Source organism: Ornithodoros turicata, chromosome 3, assembly GCF_037126465.1.
Source record: "Ornithodoros turicata isolate Travis chromosome 3, ASM3712646v1, whole genome shotgun sequence".
Lineage (NCBI taxonomy): Eukaryota > Metazoa > Arthropoda > Arachnida > Ixodida > Argasidae > Ornithodoros > Ornithodoros turicata.
This window is the reverse complement of record NC_088203.1, coordinates 32,745,796-32,760,730: the sequence shown is the minus strand read 5'-3', so window position 1 is coordinate 32,760,730 and position 14,935 is coordinate 32,745,796. Positions and strand designations below refer to the sequence as shown.

The window sequence follows — 14,935 nt, the reverse complement described above, 5'->3', positions numbered from 1 at the left end:
ACCTGCTCAAATTTTAAAATTGGAGTGAACAAACTATCGGTAGTTTGCAGGAGCAAAAGTGACTTTCGAAGGTTTCGTTCTCAAAAGAAACAGCTAATATTTTAAATTCGCAGTGAGCGAACTATCGATAGTTTGCAGGAGCAAAAGCGACTTTCGAAGGTATCGTTCTCAAAAGAAACCTGCTCAAATTTTAAATTCGTAGTGAAGGAACTCTTGATAGTTTGCAGGAGCAAAACTAAAATTAAATTTCGGATTGAGCAAACTATTGATAGTTTGCTGGAGCGAAACGCGAATTCAGAAGGGTTCCTTTCCAAAAGAAGCACGCTAAAATTTTAATTCGAAGTCAATAAAGTATCGATGGTTCGCAGGTAGGAGCAAAACGCAAAACGCGAATTCAGGTGTGCTGGATTGGGTTGGCTTGGCTTACGCGACGTGAAGATCGGTGAAGTGCACCACCTATATGTCACGATACTATCGAAAAACTATCGCGATATCGCGATATCGAAATCCTGGTTCACTCGGTAGTTGGACAATCGATAGTCAAAAACTATGGATATTATCGAATGTTTCGATTACTACCGCCCATCACTACGTTGTAATATCGGTTGCGTCTGCGGAGAGACAGAATAGAGCTGTGGCTATGAGCGGCATAGACGTGGACAGATGGAGTGAGGACATCAGGAAGGAGTGGGGAACAGGGGGGTAGTATCAGGGACGGATCCAGACCCTCGGTTTGGAGGAGGCAGTTTCTTTGTCGAAGCGCGCAGTGAGGGAAGGAAGATAGAAAAATCCCATGTATAGACTAACGTCTTGGGGGCGATTGCCCTCCTGGATCCGCCACTGGTTAGTACGCGTCATGGGCCGACTGGAAAAGAATGTCACATTAATTCTGCTATATGCAACACGTTCCCTGTAAACAGACAGTTGCTTGTACCCCATTCAATTAGTTTCTGTATTCCTTAAAATAAGTAAATAGATAAAGGATGTACGTCTACACCAACATTTCTGCGACGGAAAGAAAACGAAAACTGCAAGAGCACTGATATCAGAGAGTTGGTTTGATCAAACGTAGACATGATGTGGAAAGAGCTTTTGAAAGAGCTGCTTTGGAGGCGCAAGCGACGGGGTGCATGAATCCTGAAAAGATCGGACTGGAGCCAGATTTTATTGCAAGGAACGTCTATGTAACTGTCTATTTCACTGGATTATAATTACTTAACTGGACCAATATTATATTTGTACTTGCTGTCGCGGAACACCATTGTGGAGATATCCCCAAACTCGGGGCGAAGCCCGTCCGTTCCGTCTCCAAGGAAAGACACCATCAGCAGAAAATTCAACAAAATAACAATGCTTTATTACCTCCTAAAGTCCGAAAGAGACCTTGCGACAATGCAGAGCCAATAACCGGGAAGAAGGACACCCCTGTGCACGGACATATTCACACCACTTTTATCAGGTCTCACCCCGCCCTCTTGCAGATAGACCAGCGACCCCAGGCTGAACCCATGAAAGTTCAGTTCGTACCCCAACAACATGGAATTTCTAAGAATCTAGCACGAAATTCGTATAATTTTGCCGCGGAAAGCAATGATCTTTGGTTATCATTGATGATAGGATTATGAGGTGCATGTGACAGGTACAACTCGGAGCAGAGTTAACTTTAACGCACCTCCGACCTGTGGAGCGGGAAGAGTGCCTCCCTTGCGGCGCTTACGAGAAATAAAGGGAAATAGTGTTTCGACTGTACCAGTTGTTCTGCAGGGGTGTCCGCTTTGCCGTGACCTCTGTGCCGTGACGAGCTGTTGACTCGGCTTCGCATTACCGTCAGCTGTTGTTATCATCGCGACGTTTGTTTGGTGTTGCGGCGATTATGTAGAGGTGTATGCTAGCCGATATCGCAAGGATGCGATGCGGTTATCTCCTTGATACACGCGAAAGTGGCCGCGTTCGCTGAGTGGGGCATTTTCAGCACTGCGATAAAACAAATGGGGATGCACGTACTCTAGTGGCAAATTTGTTGGATTCACAATGAATTAGGAAAGAACTGAGCTGACCGGTAATGATTACAATCAGTGCTAGCCAAATCGATCTGTCGGGCATCATAGAGATATATGAATGCAACAGCATCGCGTCAGTGCGATATTGGCCAGCGTACACCTCTACATAATCACCACGAACCCAAATAAACGTTTCCCAAGCAGCACAATGTACTGAAAGACGAGTGCAATAGGGGTGGACGGGTAGGTGGAAGGCCTTGAGCAGACTCGTGAAACAAAATAACATTGATAAGACACATACCGTCCACCCTTATTGCATTCGACTTTCGGTACGTTGTGCTGCTTGGGGTTCCGTTGATAACAACAGCTGATGGTAACGCAATGCCGAGTCAACAGCTCATGGCAAGGCAGACACCCCTGCACCACAAGTGGGACAGTCTAAACACTCTTTCCCTTCATTTCGGCTAAGTGCCGCTAGGGTGGCTCTCTTCTCCGCAGGTCGGAGGCGCGTTCAAGTTAACTGTGCTTCGAGCTGTACACACCTTGTTCTGGTCTGGATTTTTTTTTAACCGTGGTCTGCGTGGTTATCATCGGCACGAGAAATTGAATCACGGCCAGTATCTGCGAGGAAGGAGAAGAAGAAAAGAATAAATTCTCCCGTGCCTCTATTCCGCTTCGTGACTCGCGTTCACTGCTGGATACAAAACTACGTCGTGTGAACATAACACCGGTAAGGTGCTTTATTCACTATATCTACACATTGAATGATACGAGCATTTCCCTCTAACTGTGTCTACAGCAATTCAAGGATCACATCTCTGGCAAAATGTCCATCTTCCCGACGTCATCTACGACGCCATTGCCGTTACTAGTTCGTTCCGCTTCAGATGGGGCAGCTGCCTCCAGACCTACGAGAGGCATTTCTTTTACGAGTGAGGTGTCTTCGATATGTTCTGCTTTTACGGATCTTTACATGTCAGTAAACTTACAACAGTGTCCTTGCTTTGCAGCTCATCTGTAAGAAATACCACTGAATAACATGAGAGTGGTAGTGTACTGAGTGGCTCGTTCAATTGGGTTACTTTTGAGGCTTTAACCTAACGCATGTCTGGGAGGCGGCGGTGGCGGCGCTTGTGGCAATGTCAAATGTCGGGTTAGATTAAAATAGGTTAGATTAGATTAGTCAGGTTGGTCCAGGTTGGGTTGCTGTAATGGCCTGGGCGAGGTGGGGGTTCGAGAGGCGGAGTCTCCCCCACCCCACACACGCTCTAAGCGGTGACGCTGTCAGACTGCGCGCGCAAAATGCCATTGTCGTACTTTATCCATCTAGAAAAATAATTAGCGCCTATAACAAATTACGAATACATCACGTACCAAAAAGGTCTGTTGCTATATCGCCACGACATAGAATTCCTACCGCACAGTACCAAGCAGATTAATGATTAGGATAGGCCAAGTGTTACAAAGTGCTAAATCCGTCGAATCCGCAAGCAAATGATGAAATTCCAGAAATTCGAAAGATATATACGAGGGGTGTTCAAGTCAAACCGGTACTTGCTGTCTCCTGAGTGTAGAAATGGCTCGCGCTACTTCTTTTTCGTCATTTTCACACGCGACAGGCCTCCGGGTTCACCACGTAGTGGCCCAAAGTTTGTGCACAACAGAAGACACGTGCTGGACAAGATGGCCGACAACGAGGTGAGCGCGCACGTCGAACAGCGATTTGTCATGAAGTTTCTCGTGAATGAAGGCGTAAAGTCATCTGAAATTCACAGAAGACTTCAGGCTCAGTATGGCCACGATACACTTAGCCGCAGCAAAGCGTTTGAGTGCATAGCATTTGTCTCCTGAGTCTAAACGCGCATCAAAACATTGGAAGCATCCGAGCTCGCCAGCTCCCAAGAAGTTCCGAAGCACCCCGTCTGCGGGTAAGATCATGGCCACGGTTTTCTGGGACAAGGCTGGCGTTGTTCATGTTGATTTTCTGCCCAGTGGTACCACCATCAATAGTACATATTACTGCAAGGTTCTCAGGGATGTGCATAAGGCGCTGAAGCAAAATCTGCCGGGCCTCATCACCAAAGGAGTCCTCCTTCTACAGGACAATGCACGCCGGCATACCGCGCATCTCACGACACGCACCTTACAGGAACTTGGCTGGGCGTTGCTGCCACATCCCCCACACACTCCCGACCTCGCCCCCAGCGATTTCCATCTCTTCGGGCCACTGAAGGCGTTCCTTGGGGGCCGCCACTACAGCTGCGACGACGAGGTCAAGAATGCGGTCCGATCATGACTGCTGCGCGCCGGTAAGGTTTTCCACGCTGCTGGCATACAAGCCCTCGTGAAACTCTGGGACAAGTACGTTAGTGCAGCTGGAGATTACTTTGAAAAATAAAACTAATTCCTCGCCTGTAGGTTCATTTTACTTTTGCGAAAAATGAAAAGGCCCGGTTTGACTTGAACGCCCCTCGTAGATAACATGTCCGACTGAGATACGCTCGCTCATTGCACCCTGGACGCGTCCTGGGGGTCGTCCGAGACCGTACCGTAATCTAGGGCCCCGAAGTTTTAATTTTTAAGATGCCAAATATACGTCAATGATCACGAAGACAGCTAGGGATGAAAGGGAAGAGCCTCTTTCCAGCCGGGTTACAGCGCAAGGCGACTGTACTAAAATGTAGTGTGGAAGCAAACCTCGTACACATCATTCCTACACAAATTCCCGTATGTATTCGAACCATCTTCTACACTTTTAAGACAGAACTTCACCACATAACGCGCTCCTAGCCAGCCATCATCTATAGAATCACATCGTTCCCTTTCTTGATTTGTTGAAAACAAGAGGCGTACGCCTTTTTGTAACACTATTAGACATTGTCGCCACTGTAGTACTGACAGAGACCTGGTTAAAGCCCTTAATCAGCGATAGTAAACTTATACCATGTTTCCGCGGCTACTCTATATTTAGATGCGATAGAGTGTCGAAGAGAGGTGGTGGCGTACTGATTGCCGTGAAAAGTTCTTTGTGCCCCACCCTGATTACCCATCATGTGCTTGCGACATAGAAACTGTCTGGATATCGCTTTCAGTGACTTACCCTAGCATTATTATTGGTGCCTGTTACAGAGCTCCGGATGCTAGTAACACATTTGTTCAGTCATTGCATGGCATTCTCGCCTATATCACCAGTAATCATGCTAATTATCCCCTTATCCTACTTGGTGACTTTAACTACCCGAGTATTGACTGGCACAATCAAGCATGCGCTATAATCGACTCCTCATCCGAAGAGAGCTTTCCTCGATCTTGCTCAGACTGTCAACCTGTCTCAGCTAGTGCCACAACCAACCAGGCAAACCTCCTCGTGCGATTCGCTATTGGATTTAGTACTGGTTTCCCGTCCCAGCGATGTTAGCTCGCTATCAGTTCTTGACGGTCTTAGCGATCACAAGGTTATTCATTTTCATATGTCATCAAAGCATCCATCAAATCGCGTTCATACAACGAAGGTTACAGGGATTACAAGAATGCGAACGTTGAAGCCATTAACGCTACCCTTCGCGCCTTCCATGACAAATTTGTCTTGGGTTTCCACCACCGTTCTCTTGATGATAACTGGTGTCTCTTTCGTGATACCGTGAATAAGTCTTTCGATCTGCACGTCCCGCAGATATCTATCCGCTCGTATCAGAAGTCGCCTTGGTTTGGTGAACACATCAAAACACTGCTGAACAAGAAGAAACGTTTATTCAAGCAGGCCAAGAGACACAATAATCCCGACACCTGGAACGCCTACCGCGCCTGCGCGGTGTCTTACAAATCCGCAATTAAACAAGCCAAAGAAAAATACATGGCGCACGACCTGCCATCACTCCTCGTTAATAATCCCAGGAAATTCTGGAAGGTGATATCACCTAAGGCTAACGACAGCGTCCGTATTGCCGATGCGACTGGCAAAACGATTCCACTTTCTGTTTTTGCCCCTCCAACAATCGGTCATCACAATTATGTAGCACCAAGGCAACATGCTCAGATGGATGGCATCCTGATCTCATCACAAGGCATTTGTAAAGTCATCGAATCACTGAAGCCGTCTACCAGTTCTGGCCATGACGCTATTTCTGCGAAAATGTTACTCATTACGAAGCACATTTCCAGCATAATCTTAATCTGTTCACAATCTGTTCACAGTCGCTTCAGGAAGGGGTGCTCCCCGCGGACTGGAAAATAGGGAAGGTCGTTCCAATTTTCAAGGCAGGAAGTAACCAACTAGCCAGCAACTACCGTCCAATTTCATTAACTTGTGTTTGTTGCAAGATTTTGGAACACATTATCTACTCCCACACAGTTAAATTCCTCGAAAACAACAATTTTTTCTACCCTTTAAAGCACGGCTTCCGGCGTAACAACTCGTGCGGAACGCAACTCGTCGGATTTCTACATGACCTATTTACTAATTCCGACTCGTTACTTCAGACCGATGCGATATTCTTAGATTTTAAGAAAGCTTTTGATAAGGTCCCCCACGAGTACCTTCTTCATAAGCTCTCTGTACTAAACCTCGACCCATTTGTTTTCGGCTGGATACGTGAGTTCCTCTGACAGGTCATTCTTCGTGATGTGTAATAACAATCATTCCGACCGTATTGCAGTCACATCCGGTATCCCGCAGTGTTCGGTCCTCGGCCCATTTTTATTCTTAATCTATATTAACGACCTCCCTAATAACCTTTCCTCTACAGTTCGACTTTTCGCGGATGATTGTGTAATTTACCGTAGAATATGCTCTGCCTCCGACCAACTTGCCCTGCAGCAGGACCTCTCTGTCATTCAATCCTGGTGCCTAACATGGAGAATGCCCCTTGACCTTCATAGGTGCAGCTGTATGTCCTTTCTCCGTCGTAACACAATGAAATTCCCTCTTTTCTCTTACTCTCTGGACAACAACGCTCTCTCGTACGCCGGCACATATAAATACCATGGCGTCATTATCTCTTCTGACCTGCCGTGGAACAAACACGTGGAATTCATTACAGGCAATTCTAACCGCTCTCGTGGCTACATCAGACGGATCCTTAAGTCAGTACCCAGAGATCTTAAAAAGCTTGCTTACACCTCTCTGGTACGACCCAAACTTGAGTACGCCTCCGCAGTGTGGGACCCCTATCAACATTATCTCTCTCGGGCAATTGAATCCATCCAGAACCGAGCAGCAAGGTTCATCGTCAGTGACTATATATACTCTCGTTTTTCCTCTATAACATCCATCAAAGAAGAGCTTTCCCTTGCCTCGCTCGCTCACCGTCGTCTCATTTCAAGGTTATCCCTCTTTCATAGGTATTTTCACGTTATACCTCATCACATATCCCCAATTTCTCGCTCTCCGCTAATCTTTCCCCGTCGTGATCATCAGTACAAAGTCAACCGCTACGACTGCAAGACGGACGCATTTTCTAAATCCTCCTTCTCCAGAACAGCCATTGATTGGAACGACCTCCCCTCACAAATAGCATATATCACGGACCATCACTCATTCCTTAAGCACATCAATCAACATTCACCAATTTATAACTAGCATAACCGGATTAGGCTTTCCTGTACACTGTTGTCTTATATTCCTTGATGTTCTGTTTTGGCTTATGTTTTAATAACTAGTGGTTCACGTATAACAAGCATTGTACCTCCTTCCTCATTTTTTTCATTTTTTTCTTTTTTTTCTTTTCTTCAGTTTTTTCTTTTCTGTACATTGTTGCCTTATATTCCTTGATGTTCTGTTTTGGCTTATGTTTTACTACCTAGTGGTTCATGTGTAACAAGCATTGTACATCCTTATTTTCTTTTTTCTTCTATTTTTCTCTTGTATGCATTATGTCCGTCATTATCCCACCCCCCATGTAATGCCCCAAGGGGCCTTTGGGTTACATTGAATAAATAAGTAAATAAATAGATATTACCAGTAGTAGAGCTCTTTTTCACACTCTCCTAGTACCCTAGCCGATCTCGAGCGAACCACACTCCGCACGCGCCAAAAGAAACCCCGTGGGTAGCACAAAGGACCAAAAAACGGTCCGGAGTAGGACCGACGAGCTCGCGCCGTTCGTGCGGTGTCTCCACTGGTCCCCATCCGCCGCCATCAATTGAACACGGAGATTACCTTGTCTGGCGCGCACTCACTGTCATGCGCTTTCGCATAAGCAGTTGTGAAAAAGGTCAATTTTCACAAAAAGGCGTACGCCCCACGCTTCCTCAAACCAGGAGCGATAACGGCATCATTCTTTGAACTGGTTGGCCTTTAGCGCGTTATGTGGCGAAGTTCTGTTTTTTTGAAGTGCAAGCATCACTGTCCCTTACCATCCACATGTGTAAATTCCCATAACGTGCTAGTCGTTACTTTAACGTTGTCTATTACTCCACGCGGTATGTACACGTTCTTTTTCAGAGGGAAGCCCAAGCTCACCATGGCTGTTCTGATGCCTTTCGTTGTCGTCTTCGTAGTCGGGGCATGCTTCTTGGGCTTGCATGCTCACAGGAAATCACCCAGTACGGGATTTTCTCTCCCCTGATTGAAATAGACCCAGACATGGGATAAAGCCACACACAATCAAACTCGTACATCGGGATGTATCTTTCCCACCTCTGTTCATCTGGAAATTATCTTCTTTCAGTCCCTTCTCTCTCTCCTCTATATAGTTCACCATTCAGCCGCGATGGATCCGTTTGTAGCGCACAAGCAAGGAGGCATGCGGAACGAAGGCCTGCTATACAGCAGTATCATCAAAACCTCGGCTACGGTTCCCAGCGAAATGCCTACAACCTGGTCTGTCACTGTACTACCTCTCGATCGATACCTAAATGACGAGCCTGCTACAAGCACGGCAGAGACAACCAGCATTGCCACAGTACCTGCTGCATCCATCTTCACTAGCCCTCGAGCATCGAAAGGTGCATCGACAAAAGCAATTAAAGCTAGATCAACGCCAGTCAAGACTACTGGAAGCACTAGAGATACTGCCAGCACTGCCAGAGGATCTCGCAATTCTATTTATAATGCGATTAATACAACTAAAGCTACATCAACAACTGCAAATACTATTGGAAGCACGGCAGATACTGCCAGCGCTGTCACAGTATCTGCCGCATCCACCTTCACTAGCTCTCAGGCACCGAAAGCTACATCAACAACTGCAAATACTATTGGAAGCACGGCAGATACTGCCAGCGGTGTCACAGTATCTGCCGCATCCACCTTCACTAGCTCTCAGGCACCGAAAGGTACATCGGCAACTGCTAAAACGACTGTTACAACTCCGACTACTATGGTGGCCCCAACTACGGCTAGAACCTTAGCTAGAACTGTGGTTGCAACTGCGGCTACGGCATCGACCCCAATCACGTCCACCTTTGCGCCGACTACCACGCCGAGTGCCACCGCGGGCGATACAACAACTTCAATTACAATGCTGGACTTGGACGTGGACATCACGCCAACGCCGGTTAAACGTAAGATGTGCGAGTCGACAATTAAAGCATGTACGTGCAAAGCTCTTTATTTGTTTTCAGCGTTCTCAGCACATTGTAACACCAAGCTGGACGGTATTAGCGGGCAAGTGTTATCCCCAAACTACCCTGCGGCGTACCCGAGCTATTTACACAGAACTTGGTGCATCAGGGCACCATCAAACTGCCAAGTACGACTTGTAAGTCAAATGCATTTCCCAACACGCCTGTCACGAAATAGGTAACTGTGATTCTAGAGAGGCGGTAACTACATGTCATCTGAGATCCCAAATCGATTTTGGGTAGACAGTCTACCACCGTTATACATAAGTATGGTTTCAGAGAGCCAATTGAAAGTGGCGTTCGAGACTAATATATGGCGATGAAAGATGAAAGTCACTGAAAAGGTTAGCCAGCTGTAGGGATCGAACCCACATCAGTGACTTTCAGTGACTTTTCAGTGACTTTCATCTTTCATCGTTGATTTCTTAGGCAATTTGAGGCTTTGTTTGTATCTGTCCCTTCTATGTTGTTCCCCCAGCCTCAGAACATCAGTTTATCTCTTAATATATGGCGTTTATTTTATTTCGTTACAAAGAAAAGGCCGCTCAAAGGCTCACGCGAAATACTAAATTTCGCTAATTTTGAAAGAATCAGCAAAGCTCTTCCACGTGTAGGTGACGCGACCAAGGTACGAGCGAACATTTCCTTCCCTCTCAACGGCGCATGTATGGCGGGGGCACTTTCCCAATCTGTGTTGGCGACCTGGGAGGAACAATGTCGCTGGGATTCTAAAGCAACGAGATTTAGTTAGGACGTTGTCGTTCTCTACTGGCGTTGTCACCGGCTTAGAAAACAGTTGTCGAAAGTTACTGACACATCTTTCCAGACATGTCGTGCCCCCGTCATGCACAGATTTGCGCCCAGTGAAGGCGCCATCTTCTTTCTTAATTTCCTCTTAATTTTGAAATGCATCGTCGCCCGTTCAGTATTTCATAGACTATTTTTTGGAAGAATTTTCTAGACATCGTCCAGGAGGACTCATCGCGATGCTTCAATGACGATATTGCTGTCTACGATGGTGGGAGCCCCAGCGACGAAAGAATTGGATTATTCTGTACCAGAAAGCGCCGAGAGGTTATAAGCACGGGTAGTATGATTTATATGGTGAGTCGTTCCTCGATTATTTCAAGCCTTTTTCTTGGAAAAATGGGTTTGTAAAGGTGGTAAGCGCTTTCTTTAGCACGTCGATGGCATCGCCCTCGTTTGGGAAGGTTGCATGGGGTTTAACGACGCTCGTTATCTCCGCGAACGCATCGCACCCGTTTGGTTGGCAACACACTCGGTGGTAAACGCTCGCGCCACGGAATATGTGCTTCTAGCCAGCTTCGAAAGAAATGTCCAGCTTGTGCAGTTTAAATTTCTGTAAAAAAGCGCAGTCGCTAACGCACAAGCATTTTGCTCGGTAGAACGTGTGATTTGTGGCAGCGTATATAATGTTTCTCGAATAACAAAATCTGCGAGGTTCGCACGTTTAAAACCGGGTTTCTCGTAAAGGAGGCATAAGCATTTCTGAATGCTTGTTTATGTAGGTGTACTGCTTTTGCTCCAAACGTTAACACTTCGTGCAATTGCAACCTTTCCCTCAAGTCTTCCTTCAGATCCGCGTAAGCGGTGGAAGGGGGTAAAAGTGAGCCTGCTGCTCTTTTCAGGGCGAGCCTGCCTTGGAGGACCGTGTCTTGGAATATGGCTTAACGGCCGCTCATCTTAGGCACTTTGGGCTTTGTGGCTTCTGTGTTCCAGCCTCAGAACACCGGTCGCGGTTTAATATTACTAGCAGTATGCTGCTCCTGGAAATATATTTCCTAATATTTTCTTGCGTTTTGTGTGTCCTCATATTTTCTTCGTGCTAATTCCCTTTGTCGCGATGGTGCTTAAGCATCAAGCCGTTTATATCCAACATGCATAAATACTCCTGTGTGGTACAGAACCCTAAACTGGTAAATTTATGACCTTGCGTAGGGCAGAACATTAAACGCCAAGGTGGTAAACCTTAACCAGGGTTTAACCCTACCACCCTGCCAAAGGGCATAACACATACCTTTAACATACACCTTAAGGGATTAACATATGTGGCAGGCCGTTACCACCTCAAGGGTGTTATTCTTAACTTTGTTTTTTTAAGAATGCACGTGTAAGTTATGGCGTCTTTTGTTGACTATTTCTGCAATTGCGTTATGTATAATCGCATATTCTGCAAACATTTGTTCTTGACTTCATACGCAGACGTTCACGTACGATCGCAACAGACAAGTGAAAGCGTTCAAAGCAGAATTTGCTGCCGTCAATTGTGGCAGGACAAGACAGCTAGAGGCCGTGTCAAGAATGGCCAAATTCTTGTCGTTCGAATCCCAGAAAGAACTGAAGAACAAGGTAGATAAACTATGGATCCTGGAGGCCGTCAATGGGGCACGTGTGAGCTTGTCATTTTCCGTGTTCGACTTGGATGATTGTTGCGACTGCGAGTTCCTGGACGTATTCGACGGAAGCAGCAGAATGTCGCCTCTGATTGGAAAATACTGCGGGAAGAAGGTATGCGGTGCACTGCTGAATAGCGACGAATGCATAGTGATGCATGTATGCTTATAGTAAGTGTAAGTACATTTCGTAACCACTACGTGCTGCAACAAGTAGTAAGTCTTTATGCGAACTCAAATACCCCACGAACGTCCATAGCAAGACACGACATCTTTGCAGTGATTGTTGTTCGACGCATCGAGATTGCTTTCCTATATTCCTAGTGCAGTCAAAGACCCCTTCAAAAATGCATTATTTTTTATAATTTGGCCGTGGTAGGTAGTATGACAGGTGTCATGCGTTCTTGCCCATGCATAGTGGCTGGCTAGTGTGCACAAAGTATTTTTATCTGCACATTCTCGATGGAATCCCAGTTCCCTCTCTTATGCTGTAACAGAACTTAGCAACACAACAGGGCCAGATGGGATTCCCGATCAACAGGCTCAACATGGCTGTTCGCTACGCTGCTGGTTATCGAGACGCTCATTTCTTGGGTCATTTTTTCGAATTCGAATTGCACACTTTCATATTTTTCACAGTCTCTTCTGATAAGAATTTAGTATGCTTTCGAGCACCCGAGAAACGCGTATCAACTATACGCTGGATATCTTATGTATCATGGGATACTAACTAACCTGTTCTAAAGGTTTTATTTAGGATTTCTCTAAAAACTGTCTTGCTTAGTAGGCACTAAGCTGACATATGCTCAAAGCAGGTATTGTGAAAGAGAGCGCTGCGATATGCATGGCTTAATAAAGCTGGCGTTGATCATTAAAACGTCATGTTCGATTCCCCGATGCAGACTACAATGTCACTAAGCTTCGAATTAGCATTGTGAAGATACCGTTGAATACCGTTGTGGCACTGAGTTCAGAAATGGCTTGTATGATTAGCTCCACTCGCCATCGGTGTTTGTGGTGGTCCACTGATGTTGATGGTGTCCTCATGTTCGAGTGAGTATGTTAGGAGAGCATGTTACGACATTACGAGATTTCAAATGCTTCCTCTCTGCGCACCCAGTTTCGCTGCTGGCACAGTGCGACGTTGTATACTGCGGAAGACAGGTAGTCACTGTCTTAATCTACTCTTACTCCAGGTTCCGTCAAGACTAACATCTTCGTCAAGAACTCTACTCCTGCATTACTACAATAATGGCAATACATCTTCCAAGGGCTTTATTGCAAACTACGTAGCAGTGAAATAGATATATATCCCTTCTGTAATGCTTGCCTTGAGGGTACAAATAAATGAAATAAGTAAATGAAATATAGATCTTCCCATAAAGTATGACATGGAGAGTCGTGCATCTGCCTCATTTCCTGAGGTGTATAATTTCGCTGTTATAGAACATTGGTAGGTTGTGCGTTTGCCCGTAACGGTCTATCGGTATCGATATCATATCGGTAAGTTTCAACTTTGCTAGCTGGCTCGCTAGTTGTAGTTAGTTGTATCGAAAAGTTCCTATTGCAGTTTTTTCTACTAGTCGTTGCTTTTTCTCAGGTGAACAGAACGAACAGCTTGATTAAAGAACTTTTCCGACTTTACATGGTATGAAACTGCAATGAAATGATAGCTGAAGCCCATATCAAAGCCAGAGGCATGCTCGCAGGCAAGTACTGCGATGTACTATCTGGATAGCTCCTTTTGCTGGACAGGATAGTAGGTAGGTGAGATCATGCAGTGTATGGGCGGAGGAGTGGGAACTACCTACTCAGTCACTCCCTGCAGTGTCATTACTGTTAGGAAGCAACAAAGTAGTCCATAAGTCTTCCCAATCGAGATGCTGCACGTCTGTCTGATCCAATACTGCTCGATAATCACCAGCACCGTACTCTACAGCACACAGTCGAGCTCTTACCTTGTCGAGGTGGGAATACTTTGTTTCTATACTTACTACTACTTGTACTATGTGTACTACTTCTGCTATGGGAAGTCTCCCAAGGAGCACGCCAATATTGGTCCAATATTGGACCCATATGTGCTGCCACGATTACCAATATTGGTCCAATATGGGCTGCCAATATGAGACCAATATTAGGAGTGCAACCAGACTCCATATTGGACCAATATGGGCTGCCCATATTGGCAAGCCGATTTTGCCCATATTGCGCCAATATTTCCGTGATAACGCCAATGGGGAGTCCGTGTAATAGTAAAGCATTATCCGGTATAATATCCACCACTGATAGTACCTATCTCTTTTTGCTTTTTCATTTCTGCAGATTTTATTGATCCACGTTGCATAGCGTTACAAAAACAACACTGCATCGTCCTAAAAACGAAGAACAGGTGCTACGCCCGTCTTGTTAAACGACCCAAGCAGTCGAATTGCCAACTGTAGGATGGGACAAGGGAAAGCTTGCCCACATCACATTTCAAAAATAGCACTGCCCTCGCCCACCCAATGCCTCGCCGTAAAATGAAGAGCAGGATCAACTAGTGCTAGGCAGGCAGCCCCACGGAACTGCAAGTGGCAATATGTATTGGCATCGAGGCGGAAGTCCAGTCACATGGACTGGCTTACAATATAACTAACCGTGTGCCAATGCCAAACATCCCTCAGAAGCCTTCATTGGGATCACAATGTTGTATTAACCAAAGATTTACAATCCGCTGCTAGATTTCAAAGGAGCCAAACACTTTCGTGACTGTGACGGACGTACGCCTCACCAACTCACACTGCCTGCAGTAACTTGAAACCACATTGCGTCACAGAAGAGACATCCCCTCTTATCAAACATTGTGTTTTTTTTACTTGACATGCCGCAATTCCAGTGTCATTAGTGGAACCAGCGACATTTTAGCCCGAATGAAACGACCGATCCGAGTGTCGCGCATGCGCATATAGGTAGTACTAG

The 14,935-nt window shown here is 45.9% G+C and overlaps 1 protein-coding gene across 2 annotated transcripts; it reads left to right on the top strand.

Annotated features, from left to right (window-relative positions):
• The first annotated feature begins 2,577 nt into the window (after positions 1-2,577).
• Positions 2,578-13,347, top strand: LOC135388393 (mucin-17-like). Of its 2 annotated transcripts, XM_064617951.1 has the most exons (10): positions 2,578-2,730; positions 2,800-2,932; positions 3,011-3,928; positions 3,993-4,309; positions 8,443-8,543; positions 8,694-9,503; positions 9,564-9,700; positions 10,515-10,667; positions 11,787-12,092; positions 13,174-13,347. In XM_064617951.1, exons 4-10 carry the CDS (start codon positions 4,293-4,295, stop codon positions 13,279-13,281), a joined length of 1,632 nt encoding a protein of 543 aa, XP_064474021.1. In that variant the 5' UTR covers positions 2,578-2,730; positions 2,800-2,932; positions 3,011-3,928; positions 3,993-4,292; the 3' UTR covers positions 13,282-13,347. The 2 variants fall into 2 exon arrangements, with proteins under 2 accessions (XP_064474021.1, XP_064474020.1); XM_064617950.1 differs by having other exon boundaries at positions 3,011-4,309.
• The last annotated feature ends 1,588 nt before the right edge of the window (positions 13,348-14,935 follow it).

Coding starts and splice junctions, on each gene's coding strand:
- LOC135388393 (XM_064617951.1), top strand. Junction 10,668..11,786: donor CGGGTAGTATGATTTATATG/GTGAGTCGTTCC, acceptor CTTCATACGCAG/ACGTTCACGTACGATCGCAA. Junction 12,093..13,173: donor GAAAATACTGCGGGAAGAAG/GTATGCGGTGCA, acceptor CTCTTACTCCAG/GTTCCGTCAAGACTAACATC.